Below are 16502 nucleotides of genomic sequence, written 5' to 3' on the forward strand. Positions count from 1 at the left end.
TGTTAATTACTGGCTAAGTGACCAAATAATATGTTGCTTCTTCTTACTCTTTCTCTGACTTTATCACCAGTATCTTTTATTGTTTACTTAAGTGTTTAGCCATTTGAAATAAATTAAAAAATATATATTTTTAAAAAATTAACACAAAAAATTATATCTGTACTTCCAAGCTGTTTTTTTAAGAAATCTATAAATGATGTTCATACCCTTATTGTTATAAAATTGTCTGCCAAGTGAATTTTTATATAGTTGTCATATTACCCCTAAATGTATCTGAATGGTACTGCCAACTGAAATGATAAAGTATAAAAACAGTATTTCATTCCACGAAAAATGAAGGTGGAGTGTGAATGCACACTGGTTTTTAAAATGTTTTTAAATACTTTTGTTTACTTTTACACTCTACTTTTTATGTGTTCTTATCTCTAATCATATTGTGCTTTTAAAAGACATTATATTTAGTGCGTCAATGTGGCAGTGGCGCATCATGACAATCCTCAATTCTCATCATGATTAAATGTATATTCAATTGGGAGAAAATGTGTTTTTTTTATGGATTAAAAACATTAAAACTGAAATCTTAAAACATTAACAAGCCACTTAGGAACAAGTTGATTTAAATGATCTTGAATTTATCACTGTTAAGATTTTTTTTTAAATCATAAATACATCCAATTATTTTCTACTTTACTTTTAATTACTCTAGTATTGGCACAATTAGAGACCTATTATAATACACAATATGTTGCCAAAAGTACATTGACGTGTTACCGCTTGTTGCTAGAGCAATGGAGCTAGAGCAATGGAGATGTTTTTCTTGCAGTGAAAAATGACAAATCATTTTCATTTTTCACTGGCAATAAAATTAAAAGTTGCTTGATTTATTTTTATGCTCAGGAGGGACAAAAAAAAAATCCAAAACTAGTATTAGTTTGACCAAATCATAAATTATCTGTTTGGTTCACAGAGAATGTCACTTCTTAGTAGCAATGAAAACTATAATTTACCAAGACATACTGTAGATTAATTAGGCAAAATGGAGTCTTCTCACCCTTCTGACCCTGCATTATCTTCTACTAGGAAGATAATGCAGATATAAAAAAAGAAATATGTTCCAGGAAGAGATGATGAAAACCAATCACACGCTAAGTGTGTGTTTGAAAACAGAGTATTTGTATAGTTGTCATTCAAAAACCAACACTTTACCTTGACATAGTTCTCATAAGAAGCTTTAGTGAGTAGCACACATACTATCTTTCAGTTGATTTTCATCCAGGTAAGATTACTTTTAGACTTAAATAAGAATTTCTGTCCAATTGATGGTTTGTATAAGTAGGTAAAAGGTTTTTTTCTATTGTCAGTGATTAATTTATATACTTACTGATACTGAATTTGCGTTATATCATAAAACGTTCATCAAAATTTGAATGAAACTATAAGATAGTCACCATCTTACCTTGCTCATTTTTCTTAACTGTGGCTCTCTTCCTCTTTTCCCTCTTATGTTTCCTCAGGTTACAGTCCGGCGTGGGAGGTGTGCAGTTTGCTTGGTCAGAGTGAGGGTTACAGAGACCTGGAAGCGCGACAAGAATTGTTGGCCTTTGCTTTGACGCACTGTCCCCCAGACAACATCCACGCCCTCCTTGCTGCCTCCAGTGACTTGCAAACTCAGGTTTGGACAATATGGCCTTTTTCAAGTAAAAACTAGAATCAATTGCTATTCTGGATGCACAAAATTAGTCTTTTGAGCTTATAGATAAGATAAGATTTATTTGTCATTGTCATCAACAGATTACAACGAGATTGAGATTTGCTCGACTCGAGTTAAGATGCAGGTTATGTGTATATAGATAATATACAAAGATAAAGAAATAAATATATATAATATTCCACAGCTCTTACCATAGGTATCAAAAAACATTGCAAAAACTAATTTATTTTTCCTTATTGATTTTATTTTGTAATACTTAAATACTCGCCTTCTCAAAAAATAAATTTAATACCTCAAAAAATAAATGTAATACCCCATAACCATAAAGGTGTTTCATCTTTGAAATTTTTTCCTTTCAAAAGTTTTCTTTACAACTGCCTTTCTGAATTGTTTGTCCTGATTCTATTTTTAGGTTTATAAAGAAAAGTGCATGCTCAGTTAGGTTCAGGATAGACACCTGTCTTGGCCATTCAACAGCCTTCACACTCCCAAGAAAGTCTTTCATTGCTGAAGCTTAAAGTACAGATCTGTACACTTCAAAACTTCTCCTGTTACTTCAGCCAACACTCACAACGTTGCACAGCAGTGACCCAGTTACATCGGCAGCCATATATTCTCATATCGTCACATTGACTTGACTATATTTGACAGATGATGCCTATGTTTTCTTTCTCTGTGCTCCTTTCATCCAGCTAGACTTTAGTCAATGTGTCAGTTGTCCATAGGATCTTGTTCAAATCTTGGCAGATGTTTCTGCACATGCAAATCAGATCCAGTGTTTCTCCTCTTCACTTTTACTAATTTGTAAAGTCAGTTTGACTTCTGATGTTCAACAATTGTATGTATTTACATTCAGAAGGAGCGATTTTAGTAAAACACTTTTCCTTCTGAAAAGTGTGTTTGGCTCACATAGATATTGCAGTAAGGTTATTTCCTCTTTTTTTCCACACGTATTTCACAGATGAGGGATATAGGAGCAAAGACTGTAAGATATAATGGATAAAGGATTAAGCTGTGTGCTGAACAGGAAAGCTGATTATAATGAAAAGTGTGGTTATGGTGTGGCCCTGCTCCCGAACGTAGGTGAACACATTAATATGGCATTTGTCTAGTTGATCATAATTTATCCTCCTTTAACAAGTGCAGCACACGTCTTTCCAAAGATGGGAATCAAGGAACACGTTACACATTTTATTTTTTTCCACTAAAAAAAGAGTTCCGACATTTCTTTTTATGATACTCCTTTTTCTCGCTGCAGCTCAGAAATTGAGATGACAACCAGAATGTTGTATATACACAAAGACAATAAATCATCTTATTTTAACTACACGTTTCTTCAGTAAATGACTTCTATTACTTGCTTGTTTTGCAGTTGTTGTACCAGGCTGTTAATTATCAAATGGAGCCTGCCAATAAGGAGAGTGGACAAGAAGTAGCTAAGGCTGACTATCTCAAGGTTTGTGTCTTTTATTCATTTAATGTGCTTGCCTTATGTGATTATATGATCCTTGTCTAAGCTGGTTGTCTGAGTATACCCAGGTATACAGCTGGTATACACATAAACAGAACCCTTGGTTCTGTTTATGTGTTTCCCTACTGCTCCATATTTGATGACTTGTAAACTTAATGTTAAGGTCTGCTCAGTTCCCTTGGTTAATTTATGCCCTTTCTTCTTCTCTTCATCACTCCCTGCTTTATGATGCCTTGAGTGGGTGTTAATGTTTCATGACTTGAACTGCTTTTTGTGTATGGGAGTTCATCTGAAGCTGCCTGTTGTCATTTTATTGTTATATTAATGCCACCAGATCTCACTTGTGTATATTTAAGACCTCTAGATGTCTGTTTGCATTATTACTTCTGTGTCTATAAGTATTTGTTTTCTCTTGTTTTTCAATTCCTTGACTCTCAATCCCTTGGCAAATTAAATATGGAGGAAGGATGCAAAATAATTTGGATCCAGCCCACTTGTAGTGTTACTGGGGTTTTGGGAACATGTGGGCATAACATGGAAATGCAAAACCTGACATAAAATTTGGCTGTATAGTTACAAATACATTCAATTTGAAAAGAACAATATCTTCTTTTAAAGAGGTGTCTTTGTTGCATTATTTTACTTTCAGGATAGTTTAGAGAAGAGTTTTACTTTTCAATAATGCTGAAAACGTATTTTAAAAACAACCTGACCCCATGTGAAAATGACATTGACAGGCTGTAAGTGTTTTGCAATAAGTGGCAATATGTCTTTTACATCGCTTTGGAGAAATTTCAGGTTGTTTAATTCAACAGTGTCAGACCGTTGTGGAGAATAAATAGCCTGCTGAAAATCATGACATTCAGAAACAGGACATATGTTGATTTTGAGATATTTTATCTGGCTTTATGTTGTCAGATACATTCTATTCAAATAATGTCTATTCATCAATTTGGCCTGGGACATTTCTATTTTTATGCTTTTTTTTCAGATCAGACTTTCACTTAATTCCACCTCCCACCTTAACAACATGCGACTAAAATCTCAACCTGCTGTGATTTTAGATGTTGTTGCAATCAATAACATTATGTATAAAAAATCTTGTTCTGTCATGCAGGGTCATTCTTACTTGTTAAGGCCTCACTTTGCATTCATAACACTATTAAATATTTGAAACATCTTTGGTTTCTCTTGTCACTTCTTGGTTGCAGGCTGGCACATCTAGAGACCTCCTTCATAGGACTACAGCAAAGACCATGGAAGTGTTGACCACCACTGGACTGACAACCAAGGCAGTGCTGACAGCAGTCAGTGACCACCGTTGGTGGAAGGAGTCACTTAATTACCTCCGTCCACTTCAGGTGCACACACATTACTAACCTAATGGGCCTGTATCGTAAACAGTTTGGAAGTAAAGAAACATCAACAGTGTAAGGAACATGGAGAGTTATTTGATTCCTGAGGTTTCTGTCCTCTCTCCCACTTATTCTATGCTCCTGCTCCCATTCAGACTTCATTAAAAACACCAAAAACCAAAGTTCGTCTGTTGCATAATTAATTGAAGTTCCTAAATATTTTATCATTTTGTGGTTAGTGGGCTGATAGGTGGTCACCCAGGTGGAGCACAATGCCATCTCTTGGGGTAGCTGGGGGAGTACAGTGCCCACATGGCCACTACTTTCTTAAGAAAGAGAATATGCAAGGATATGAGCTTTGACAGAGCGAGATGACTGTGCTGTGGGCATGTGGTAAAAGTTTTATTATGTTTTGATGGCTCCTCAGGGTCATGGAGCAGGAGCCACCAACCAGGAAGGGGTATATGAAAACTCCAACCTGGAGCACCAGGGCTGCAGTGCTTTTTATCAGGAGCTCATTGAGGATCCCTATGTAGACCCGGTGAGTGGCTTGGTCCTGTATTTACCATGGACCATTATTTTCTACTGCTGGCCATCTTCTTAAATTGTAAAAAAGACCTGAGTAGACTCCTAACTGAGTGTGTTTAATTTGATTTTTTCCCTTCCTCATGACTTATACATTCCTTCACAAACTGTGTCAAGACAAAATGAATATTGATTTCAGTCTAAGTAATTATAATGCCAAAAGCACTTTAGAAGCACTAACATCAGGGAAGCAGCATTTTTTAAGATGGGTATTATGTTAGTCAGCAAAATCCAAGATGACTTGAAAATAAAAAAGCTGAAATACACTGCATATATTAACCAGAAGAGGAAAGGTGAGTGGGGGAAAAGCCATAAGAACAGAATGTTGAAATAAGGATTTATGGCAGCAGAAATGTGCAGGAGTAAAAAGTTAAAAAAAGAATACATTGACCTTAATACTTAGAAAATGGTCGCTTGGGTCATCTCTGCTTTTTACTCTCAGACACAAATCATATGGATACGTAAAGGAGTGGACATAAGGCGAAACAGCAAAGGCCGATATATCTCCTCTCATGACACTTTAATAGGCCTCTCCAAATCCCTTCTTTCACTTCATCTCCACCGTTGATCCATCTTCCATCATCCATCTAACAATAATCGCTCCCTGCATCCATCTCTCTGTGCCTGATCAATGGGGTCATTTTTTTAACATACAAGTTGCATTGAAGAATAAAAGAGATGAGGAAGAGGCTGATTGAAGGAGAAAGAGACAAATGCACCGAGACAGAAAGATGAATGGAGTGTTAAAGACAGACGGGAAACGTTCGGTGTCGAAGCGATGGCTCTGAGGCAAGTGGGGAGGAGGAACTTCATTGTTCACAACTGAGACACTTGAGAAACAACTTGCCACACAGCAATCCTATAAAGATATCATAAGGCCTCTTGGTTGCAAATCTTTGTTTAGCTCTAACATTCATTTGTCTACTTACATCTCTCATCTGTCTTAACTCCATGTGAATGAAGATGCTCAGTCATTTTAATCACATCTCTCTATTTTTTATCTTATTTTCTAGTCTACCCATCTGCAAGAATTTACTTGCTATAACCCCAAGTACTTCATCACTCTCTCCTCTTCTGTCTCTTAGAGTCAAGATGTTTACTCGTCCTACAAAGAAATGCCTCAGGAAAACTTTGCTGAGGTTTTGCTGAGGACAGGGAAATTAGCTGAGGCTAAAACAGAAGGAAAAACCTTGTTTCCTGCGACAGAAGGTAAGCATGAAAGAACACTTAATGATGGAGATAAAAGGGGTGAAATTGCTGATTTTGTTGTGATAAACTTCTTAACAGATCAAAAATGTTTGGCTATTATCACTTTCCATTTTCATGTAATTTCTACCTTAGTTTAAAATATATGTATCTGAGCAGTGACATCATTCTTGTTTATCCTGCCCAGTGGTTCTTCATTCTGAATTTAAAGATCTTTTTATTTTTATATGTGCATATTTATGCTTTTTTATCTAATTAAGAAGACCTTCAACTTTGAATTGTATAATGGCAAAACATTTTTGAAGAGAACTTTGTCCTGTTGTTACTCAGATTTTCTCATAATTTAAGTTGAAAACAAGCTGTTAAAGCCAACATAGCCCTTTGTGGAAAGCATTTGCCCCTGGGTTGTGGAAACAACTGTCATTCAAAGTAATTATTCAATTGTTGTCGATAACTGGCAACAAGTCTTAAAAATTGGCCTGTAAGACTTTCTGGCCTGTTGATCATCTTTTGTTATAACTCAGCCTCATTATAGGGTTTTAGAGTATGAACAGCCTTTGACTGTGCTTCCTTTTATTTTTGTTGTTTTTGAGGTTTTCAGAGATTTTTTTTTTGTCTCTGAACTCTCACAGTTTGCAAATTTATAGAACCTTTTAGTATCATATTTTGACACACATCTATATTTCTTTACAATCACAAAAACATTTTTAAAGTTAAGAATACTTTGAATCTTTATTTCCTTGGGGTTTGAATAATTCTTGGCTCAGCTATATCTTAAGGTATTTTTCGTGAATCTTGATGAGATTAAATTTAAATGACATTGGTCTTAAATAGATCCTAAATGCAACTTTGTGACATTTGCAGAATCTCTGGTTTTAAGAAGAAGATTTGTAGCTTGTGAGTAAACTGAGTCAGTATTGTTTAACTTGGACCATTTCTCAGTACAATTGAAGCAGTGTCATTTGCCAAGAGCACAGTATTGTCAACCCTTTTCCTCACACCCTGCCCTCCCTCACCTCATCCATCTTAACCACAGAGCCCATGTGTGTCTGAGCTGGGGATAACATGGGAAGAATAGCCTCGTTCTGCTAATTAATGTATTCTCACGCTTCCCACGGCAACGGTAATTAATGACAGATCACTCCAGTGGTACCAGAGAGATAGCATCATGTCAAAACATCAAGGCCACACCATATGATGGATCACAGCTGCTCAACAAAATCAATGCAACAACAAAAGTAGAGAGCAAACATGTGTGTTTGAATAGCTATCTCTAGCCAAAGAGCGGCGGTGTGTTGGTATGCATCCACATATCTACCTCGCGCACACACAAACTTCCGTAACCAAACTAAGGCTCTCTTATGGTTGCCTCTGCCATCCATCTGCGTATCTGCCTCCCTAAAAGTCACCTTCCCTTCGGAGTTGCTTGTGAAGCGCGACGTGTTGTGAAAGAGAAAAGCCACTCCGGACGCCGTCGTCTCCCGATAACAAGCTTCGATTAATGACTGGCGTATCTGTCCGCTGCACCGGCTGTCCTTAAAAGCAGACTAGGATATGGCCTTTAAGAAAATAAATACACTGATTTTCCACCTGACCCCTGATAAGGTGGAGGTAATTAATGATGACAAGGGTGAACATTGACTCAGCGGCATTGAGGTGCACAAGTGCTTAACGTGAACAGACACAAAGATGCACAGTTTACATTGAACTACACACTGAGCATTATGTGCTGCCACCGGCTGGCCATAATCACTTGTTTTTCCGTAATATGTGCTGCCATCCTGCCACATTTAGCTGATGTAGAAATCCAAATTGATGTGTGCAACAAACTAGCCTTGTCTTATGCCCATTCTCCTCCATGAGGTCTCTTTATCAGTGTCCCCCTTCATCTCTCTCTAAAGCAGAAATATCTCCTGCTTTAAAGTCAGGGTTATCTACTTTGAGAGTGTGTGTGTGTTTAAGGGGGTGTACATGTTTACCCCTCTGGTAATTCCTGTCCCGATGGTATCTATAACTTTAGAGAGGCGTGTAATCAGCTCATTCTGAGGTGTAGCTCATTGAAACCCAGGGGGTAGGAGAGGAGGGAAGAGAAAAGTGAGTTAAGGGAGGAGGTGGGCTCACTTCCTAAGAGAGCTGTTATGGCTCTTTAAACGTCCTCCACCCCTGCTCACACAGAGAAGTTTCAGCCACTGGATGCTTCTGTATGCGTGCACAGTGGTGTGCATTTTGTTCTTCAGAGCATGTGTCTTCCTTTACCCCTGAACCTGTCTCTCAGCCAGTGTCCATGCTCTGCTTTCTTCTGTCTGTTCCAGTTAGTCTGCTGCTCTTATCACAAGCACAGGCCTCTTCTTCTTTGTGGACTACAAAGTGATTTTGTCTGCTTCCCTATGCTCACTCCCACTGTTTTCTGTGTGTGTGAGATTCAGTTAGTGAGTGATTAATTAAGTGTGTTTGTGTGCTCAGAGTGGTATGGGTTCATCTGCAGTGGTAAACCTGAAAAGTGTGTGTGATATGTTTGTTTACTTTCTGATTTCTCTTTTAGCCAGGCAGTGTACAAAAAAGTCAGTCTTTGTTTTCATTTTGACTTTGTAGAGCTGATAAATCCCATTTGCCAGTACTTGTTTGTACCGTGTTATGTACTCTTAAGTGTTTCACTTCTAATTGAGCACCTGTTTGGTTGAGATCCCAATAAATGCAGTCAGTCAGTATTTGAATTGTCTTATTGAGTGATTGGTGCAGTAACCTTTTGACCAAAAAAGACTTCTGATCAACCTAATTCTGTAAAGATTTTAAACCCTAACCCTTTTAAGATCTGATTTAATGATAAAAAAATGTAGCATTTGCTTCATAAAAGAACCCTTTATGGATTCCTTATGTTTTTTTTTTCTTTTCTCCATGTTTTAAAGCTTCAGATTATTAGGAAGAAGACAATTGATTACCTAACTATGTACTATGTGTATTTGGTTTTATATGCCTTGGCTTTATATCTTCTAAACTTTTGCATTCGAGAAAATGAGCACCATCCCAAAAGTTGAATGAAGTGTTCATGGAGTGATGTGTTGAAGCAAGTATTTTCTTCTCTTATAGAAGAAGCTCAAAAACAATCAAAAACATCTTAACAGAGATGTTTAGGTTAGCCATTTAGCCACATATGGGTGGATAAATGATCAATGAATGGATGACTCAATAACTAAAGAGAAATATCGATAATGGTTAAATGTATCATACTGTATCCAATAGAGATACAGTGGAATGACAGGCCATTCCAGCCTGGCAACCTTCCAGTGTGGCAGAATTATAACCTTGCAAAAATGAGTTGGTCAAATTTTCTACAGAGTGATGTAAAAACTCACTGCTAGTTATTTCAAGTGCATAATTAGCACAATTAGCTAGGTTTTAGGGGAAGTAGGGCAGTTCAGAAGGAGTGAGGAGAGAATCCAAAATTTGACCAAAATGTTAAGGACATTTCATATTTACACTACAACCCTTCCCTTGTTTAAGAGGGCTAAGTTAGCTGTTCATTTAAAGTCTTTTCTTCTCCTTCTTCCTTTGCATCCCTCCATTCTATTCAGTTTTGCTGCAGCTGGCCAATGATGCATTTCCCAGAGACATGATGCTGGCTCTGTCCTACTTACTGGCCCTGCCTCAGGTATGTGCACGTAGTCACACACATTATCTAGTGGCAATGTACATGCTTTTCTCTTTCAGTGCAGTTATACTTTTAACATTTCTGTGTTACCCATAAACTGCATCGAGAGTAACAAACAGATCTTAATCAATAAAGATTAAAATGCAATACAGAGACATGATGCATGTCTGTGCCTTGCAAGTGTTTTTTACCCTTGAATTTCTTTGGCTTTCTTAGATTACATCCACAAACTTCAGCGCATTTTGTTGAAATATACCAACATAATGTAGCATACTGCTGAAAAGTACATGATTTTTGAAGGTTTTTAGTTTAAATTAAAGCCTGTTATCAGTGTTGTACATATGTAATTTCCCTTAGTGTGGCCGAAGTGTATTTTTACCAGCTATGCAGATATAAAGGCCACAGGTTTTGCTACAATTTGGCTCAATTTGATTTAGCTAGCTTCTTCTATAAGAGATGAAAATACTTGTTTGAAAGAAAGTGTATTATAAAAGTTGGAATCAGATTATGGGATTAAATTTTATTACGTATAATTCAAAGTGAATTTTATACATTTTCTATACATTTTACGGCTATTCTGGTAAAAATACCTAATGCTTTGACTGTTTTTTCCCTCTAACATATGGTCTCTAATACATGCAGGTGTTGGATGCCAACAAGTGTTTTGAGAAGCAGTGCCACTCTGCTCTGTCACTCCAGCTGGCTGCTTACTACTACTCCCTGCAGATCTATTCCCGCCTTGTGCCCTGCTTCAAGGACAAAAACCACACTCTCTATCAGGTTTGCATGTGACCTCAATGAATGGTGATAAAAGATGGTGGTATGCTAATCATTTAATGCCAGTAGCTGTATCAAAGTGAAAAAGTTTTACATCATCTTAATGTTTTAATGAGGGTTCCTTTCTTGTCAAAATGCCATAGTTCTAAAGCCTCAAATGTCGAAAACACTTGGTCCTTTTAAAGTATAAACACTAAAGTTCATTTTGATTTTATAAAGATAGTTGAGGAGAGCCCCGGCTTAAAATATGGAACTTGGAAAAAGTATGGATCTGTCTGATAGCTAGAGAAATGGATGGATAGTGAATGTATAGCTAGATGGGTGGATAAATGATCAATGAATGGATGACTCAATAACTAAAGAGAAATATCGATTAACAAATGAACAGATGGATGGATGTTATTGATGGATGAATAGCAGGTCTGTTGACTTGATGGATGGTTGAAAAACAAACGCATGTACAAATGAGAGGATGGATGGTTGTGTAGATAGTGGGATGGATGGCTGGCGGACAGACGAATGGATGGACAAACGGATGGATATGTGGCTCAGGGATGAAGACCTAGTGGGATCAGTGCATGGATGGGTAGTTGGATGTCTCGATGACTAGAGGGATAGATACATGGACTGATAGATGGAGTGAATGGCTGGATGAATGGTCCATCCATACATCCAGATGCATGGATGGACCAATCAATGGATGGCTAAAAAGCCAGTGGGAGAAGTGGATGGATAACTAAAAACACATAGATGGATGAATAACAAGGGGGATGATTTGATGGTTACAGGGACAGACCTCTATAAAAAAGAGATTGGATAAAAGTATCATCTGGTTGGGCCAGATTTACTTTGAAATAGTTTAGTAAAGTAAAGGATTTGTTTTTAATCCAGCAGCTCTGGGAAGATATTCTGACATCCTGCAAAGAAATTCAAGCAGAAACTTTCCACAAACTCACAAGTTCAATGGATGCAAGAATTGTGCAGGTGATATCAAAGAAGGGGTCCTATGTTAACATGTAACTCGCTCTGTTAAGATGTTTTTGATTGAAATAGCTTTTGATTTTAGTACATGTGACCACTTAATACTGCACATTCAAAGAATGACTGTTTGCAGTTCTTTATAATCCATAAAATGTTTAGAAAATCTGCTGTGCAAAATAATTTGGAACAGTGCATTTTGAGTTTTTTATTTTTGAAAAAAGATACTGATCTTTTGGGGAGCTTTGTTCAGTAAATTTTGATTTATACTATAATAGTTCATGACTTGAAAATTATACTGACCATCATTTGCATTGACCATTTAAGAAAATCTGAGAAAATATCACTTGCATAATGATTTGGAACACAGTGTAAAAGCGTGTCATCCACTAATTTCTGTTTTATCTAGATTTTCTCTAAATTTGTTTTGTTTGTTCTTGTTAGAACTAATAGTTTAATTTTAATTGGGAAATTGAGAAAAAAAAGATACACTTCTTTGATTGTTAGACATTATCTTTGAGATAAAACATAAATATGTCAAGACTGACTGAGATACAAATATGACAGATAAGGAAAGGCGAGGATGGAGAAGAGTAGCAGTTGAGTTGTTAGGGGTTGATTGGCACAGAATAAAGGAAGAATGGCTCTGACCTTTTTCTTGAGTGGTCTGTGGCTCTCATGGGTTTTAGTTCAGGTAGGAAGAGGGAAGTAACATGTAGAAATAAAAGATAGAGAAAATAGAGAGAAGAAGGAACGAGGCCAGCAGAAAAAGTGGAGAAGTGTGTCCCAGTTGACATTCAAGGTCAGCACTGTGCACAGAAATGTACACTTGCACATCCCTACCCACACAAATACACTGGCAGCCAATGCTGCACACACATTTTCACTTTGATGCACACAGTCTTCCTGCATCTTAATGGCACTAATCACTCCTCAACCTCCTGCCTCAAGTAAAGTTCAAGCCCATTAACTTAAAATATATATACAGCCTTTTTTCTTTTCCCTTCTCTGTAGTAGCTGCACTTTCAAATTTTAGCTCTTTCCTTCCGTTTTGTTTACCATCCGCTTCCCTTTTTGTTGCTTCAGTGTGAACACGCTTGAGTGCTTGTTCTCATTTTGTTTTGAGGTCTTGCTGTCCCTCAACTGTTATTGATGAGGTTATGTTAACTTCATTTCAGCGTTGTCACTCGGTTTTATGCTGTTTTCTTGCCTCACAGGTATGTGTTCTCTATTACCTTGTCTTAAAAAAGTGTTTTAAAACATTGTAACTGCATAAGAGCTGTTAAATGAATTTCAGTTAATACTACACTTATTCATATCTGTGGCATTTCTGATATGAAATGCATTTCTGATATTTCATTTCATTTGAGATATTTAAGATAATCTCTCAAAAGATAATAAAATAATCCTAAAAGATTATCTATTTTATTCACATTATATTTAAGAATGGCATGTCAGAAATCTTTTATATTTATTTTAAAAACTTTTTGTCTCATTTCCTTTGATTACTGTCCAGGTTTTTGCATGTTTCCACTGATATTTCTCTGACATATCATTGGTGATGAGCTACAGGTGTTTGTGGTTTAAAGAACTCCTACCCATCACTCTCATTTTTAGCACCATATACTAATTCTTTCTGTTTCATGCATTCTGGGCTAGTCAAAAAAGGAGTATATTATATATTCCAGTCAGAAGAGATGTTGGTTTAATTAAAAGATTGTGTCTAAAATAAATCTGCCAGAGTTAGAAACAACTTTGGACTTAACTTTAGTTGTAATAGCAACATTATACCTAATGTACTTGTGTAATGTAAAGACACAATGTGTACAAATTTATTAGTGTGACCATGTTTTTGTTAGGTGTTAAATATGAAAACAATATTGTTACAGACTGAAGGTATTGATGTTGAATCAGTAGTTGCTTTCTCTAGCATTATTGTCATTCCAAAAATATATTTTCTTTATGTTTATCTGCTATTAAAATTAGTTTGATCCTAAACATTTAAGTGTGACAAAAAAACCAAAATCATAATAAGCCTGTAAGGATCAAGCATTTTCTTAATGTTGTTGCTTAGGGGCTTAAGGAATTTTTCTACCTAGATATCAAAAAAATTCTTTTGACACAAAAATGTTTGCAACAAGAAAAAACTGGTATGTTTCCTCCTACATCTCACACTTCTTTTTCATAAATGTTACTGTAAACAATTTTTGATTTTAGTACCACATAGCTATATTTATTTTAAGCTATCTCTCCAACAATAAAAGCAAAACAAAGAAAGAAATTCTTAAGTGTATAAATACTTGAGAAAACATCTCCTGGATGTTTTCAGGAGAACATCCAGTTTCCTGACCTGGACAAATTTATGAAAGAAACCCCCCCCAAAGACAAAAAATAAAAACAAGGTGGCTGGTTGTTTTTATTAAAGGAAAATAATTTGAGGGTAGAGGGAATGAAAGGGATACAGCTTTTTTGTTGATGTGAAAATAGAGACTAACACAGGAAACCACTAATACAAGACAAAAATGATAACTGATTCAGTGCATCTAGCCAGTAAAAATCAGAACATTGTCCTATTGAACAAGCATTGGGCAGACCCCTTTAAGCTTGAAAAATTGTCAATAGTTTTCATGGTGCCTCTTTTTGATTGTGTTGCATTTTTGTATTAACCACTTCTTCACTTCTTTGTTCAGTAACTTTTTTGTCCCCTACTATCCTGCATGACTTGTCAAGTCTTAGTCCTCTCTATTCACATTACTATCTAAGCAGTACATGCTTTATACATTGTACTGTTCTCTCAGAAGCTCTCTTGCTTTCTCTTATCTTTAAAGTGTCATGCATTTTACATTCTGTGATATTTAATTTCAGATAAGTATGGAAGGGCGTATTTATGTTTTATGCAATCTCTGCTTTGCATTGCAAATTGGCTTAGCAGAAGAGAAAATGTGCCACGTAGCCAAATGTTTTCTGATACATGGATGGGCATGAAACATCTGTGTGCATGCTTTTGGATGTTTGTAGTGTCTAAGTGTTCCTGCAGGCTAACATTTTGGTGTTGATTTCAGTCTAAGATCTGTTTTCCTGAGACAGCGGCTGATGGATGTCTGTTTTGTGTGTGTTGTGGTGTGTCAAGCTGTCTCCGAGTGTTTCCCACTCTCTTCTTGAAGAGCAGTAACACTGTGTGAATGACTCTTGTGCCTTTTCAATTCTCCAGTGTCTATCGCATAATTTCATACCCAGTCAATAAGACACCAAACACTCAAGCTACTGAAATCATCTATTTGCAAATAGGAATAGAGCCCTCTGAGGATTTACTCGAGGTGTGTTTTTAAAGCTTCAATGAGCAGCATGTTTTCATAGCATTCTGCTGATATATTAAAGTGATTTTCAAACTGAAGCTCCCAGAAAAGAAAGAATATTGAAAGCTAGAATGAAGAATTCACTCATTTAAGATGAATTTGCAGTCTTAAATTGTGTATAGTAGCTACATGCGATTACAGAGAATCTACTTTACATGCAGTAACAACACAATAGAGACTTAACTCTCATACATATTCATGATGAATGCTATAGCAAAATGTTTTGTCATTTTTAGTGAACGTCAATATCCTGCAGCACTATCATTTCAGAATTAAGAGAATCAATCATTCACACTTTTCACTGCAATGTAACTCTCTTCCTGGAGGTCGTGTCTCAACCAGCTTTGTACATCTAGAGACACATTTTTCACTCTTATTCATTTTTGTAACATTGCACAAACTTAGTCAAACTGGAAGAGCATTTGTGAACATCAGTGCTCAAGCCTTGTCACAGGTTCTTAATTAAATTTTGCCTTGTGTTTGTTCCATCTTTTGACTTTAGCTAGCTCCCTTTGTCTGCTGGAGAAAAGCCAGCTAACATCATCACGCTGCCACAGTCATGTTTCACTGTTGGGTTGATGTCTCCACATTGTTACTTTTTCTCCACACTTTGTCATCTGGATTAATTCTAAAATGTTTAATTTTTGTTTTCCTCTTCAAAATGGCACAAGCCATTTCTGGTTTTCTGTCAGTACGGCTGTTTTGTCGTACTTTCAATAAAAGGCATACCTCTGAGGTCAATAGTTGTCTTATCAACAGATCCTCCCACATGAACTATGAATATTTGCAGCTACTGTAGAGTTCTTGGCTTCTTTGACAAATGCTCTCTGCCCTTGGGCTGCAAATTTAGGAATACATGCATGTTGTCGATCGGAAGGATTTCCATTGTGCCATTTTTCTTCTTTCAGATAATGGATTGAATAAAGCTGTCAAATGCATAGAGCTTGAGATCTTATCTTGTAATATAATCCTCCTGTCAACATACCCGAAACCTTCTTCTTGACATGTCTGCTTTGTTCCTTCATCTTCATAATACTGTTTATCCTCTAATGGTCTCTAACAAGCCTCTTATGCTTTCACAGGCCACAGGATTTATACTTTGATAAAATTACACACAGGCAGACTCTATTTACATATTTTGAGTTTTTGAGTTAATTGTTTGCACCAGATTGTACTTGGAGGTAAAATAATAAAACAAATGAATATGAACTCACACCATACTGTATTGAAATATATTGAAGTTTGTCATTGTAACTTGATAAAAATATGGAAGAATTTAAAAAGGAGTAAAACTTTTTCATATCAGTTAACTCCAAAAACTTGCTAAGCACAGCAACTTGCTGACTCTGAAGAGGAAAAAATGTTCTGTTGATACATTTCCAAGCTATCCAGAAAGTATCAGTGTCAGTAAGAC

General features: G+C 36.4%; 1 protein-coding gene across 2 annotated transcripts in view; it reads left to right on the forward strand.

The window, feature by feature from the left end:
* The window catches only part of nbas (NBAS subunit of NRZ tethering complex), a 166723-nt gene that overhangs the window by 70722 nt on the left and 79499 nt on the right, over positions 1–16502 (forward strand). For both annotated transcript variants that reach the window (XM_032585504.1, XM_032585505.1), the window contains 7 exons: positions 1515–1672; positions 3084–3167; positions 4394–4543; positions 4965–5078; positions 6208–6331; positions 9901–9977; positions 10620–10757. In XM_032585504.1, the coding sequence (XP_032441395.1) occupies positions 1515–1672; positions 3084–3167; positions 4394–4543; positions 4965–5078; positions 6208–6331; positions 9901–9977; positions 10620–10757 (845 nt within the window). The remainder of the gene's footprint in view (positions 1–1514; positions 1673–3083; positions 3168–4393; positions 4544–4964; positions 5079–6207; positions 6332–9900; positions 9978–10619; positions 10758–16502) is intronic.

This window comes from Xiphophorus hellerii, chromosome 15, assembly GCF_003331165.1.
Source record: "Xiphophorus hellerii strain 12219 chromosome 15, Xiphophorus_hellerii-4.1, whole genome shotgun sequence".
In the NCBI taxonomy this organism is placed as follows: Eukaryota; Metazoa; Chordata; class Actinopteri; order Cyprinodontiformes; family Poeciliidae; genus Xiphophorus; species Xiphophorus hellerii.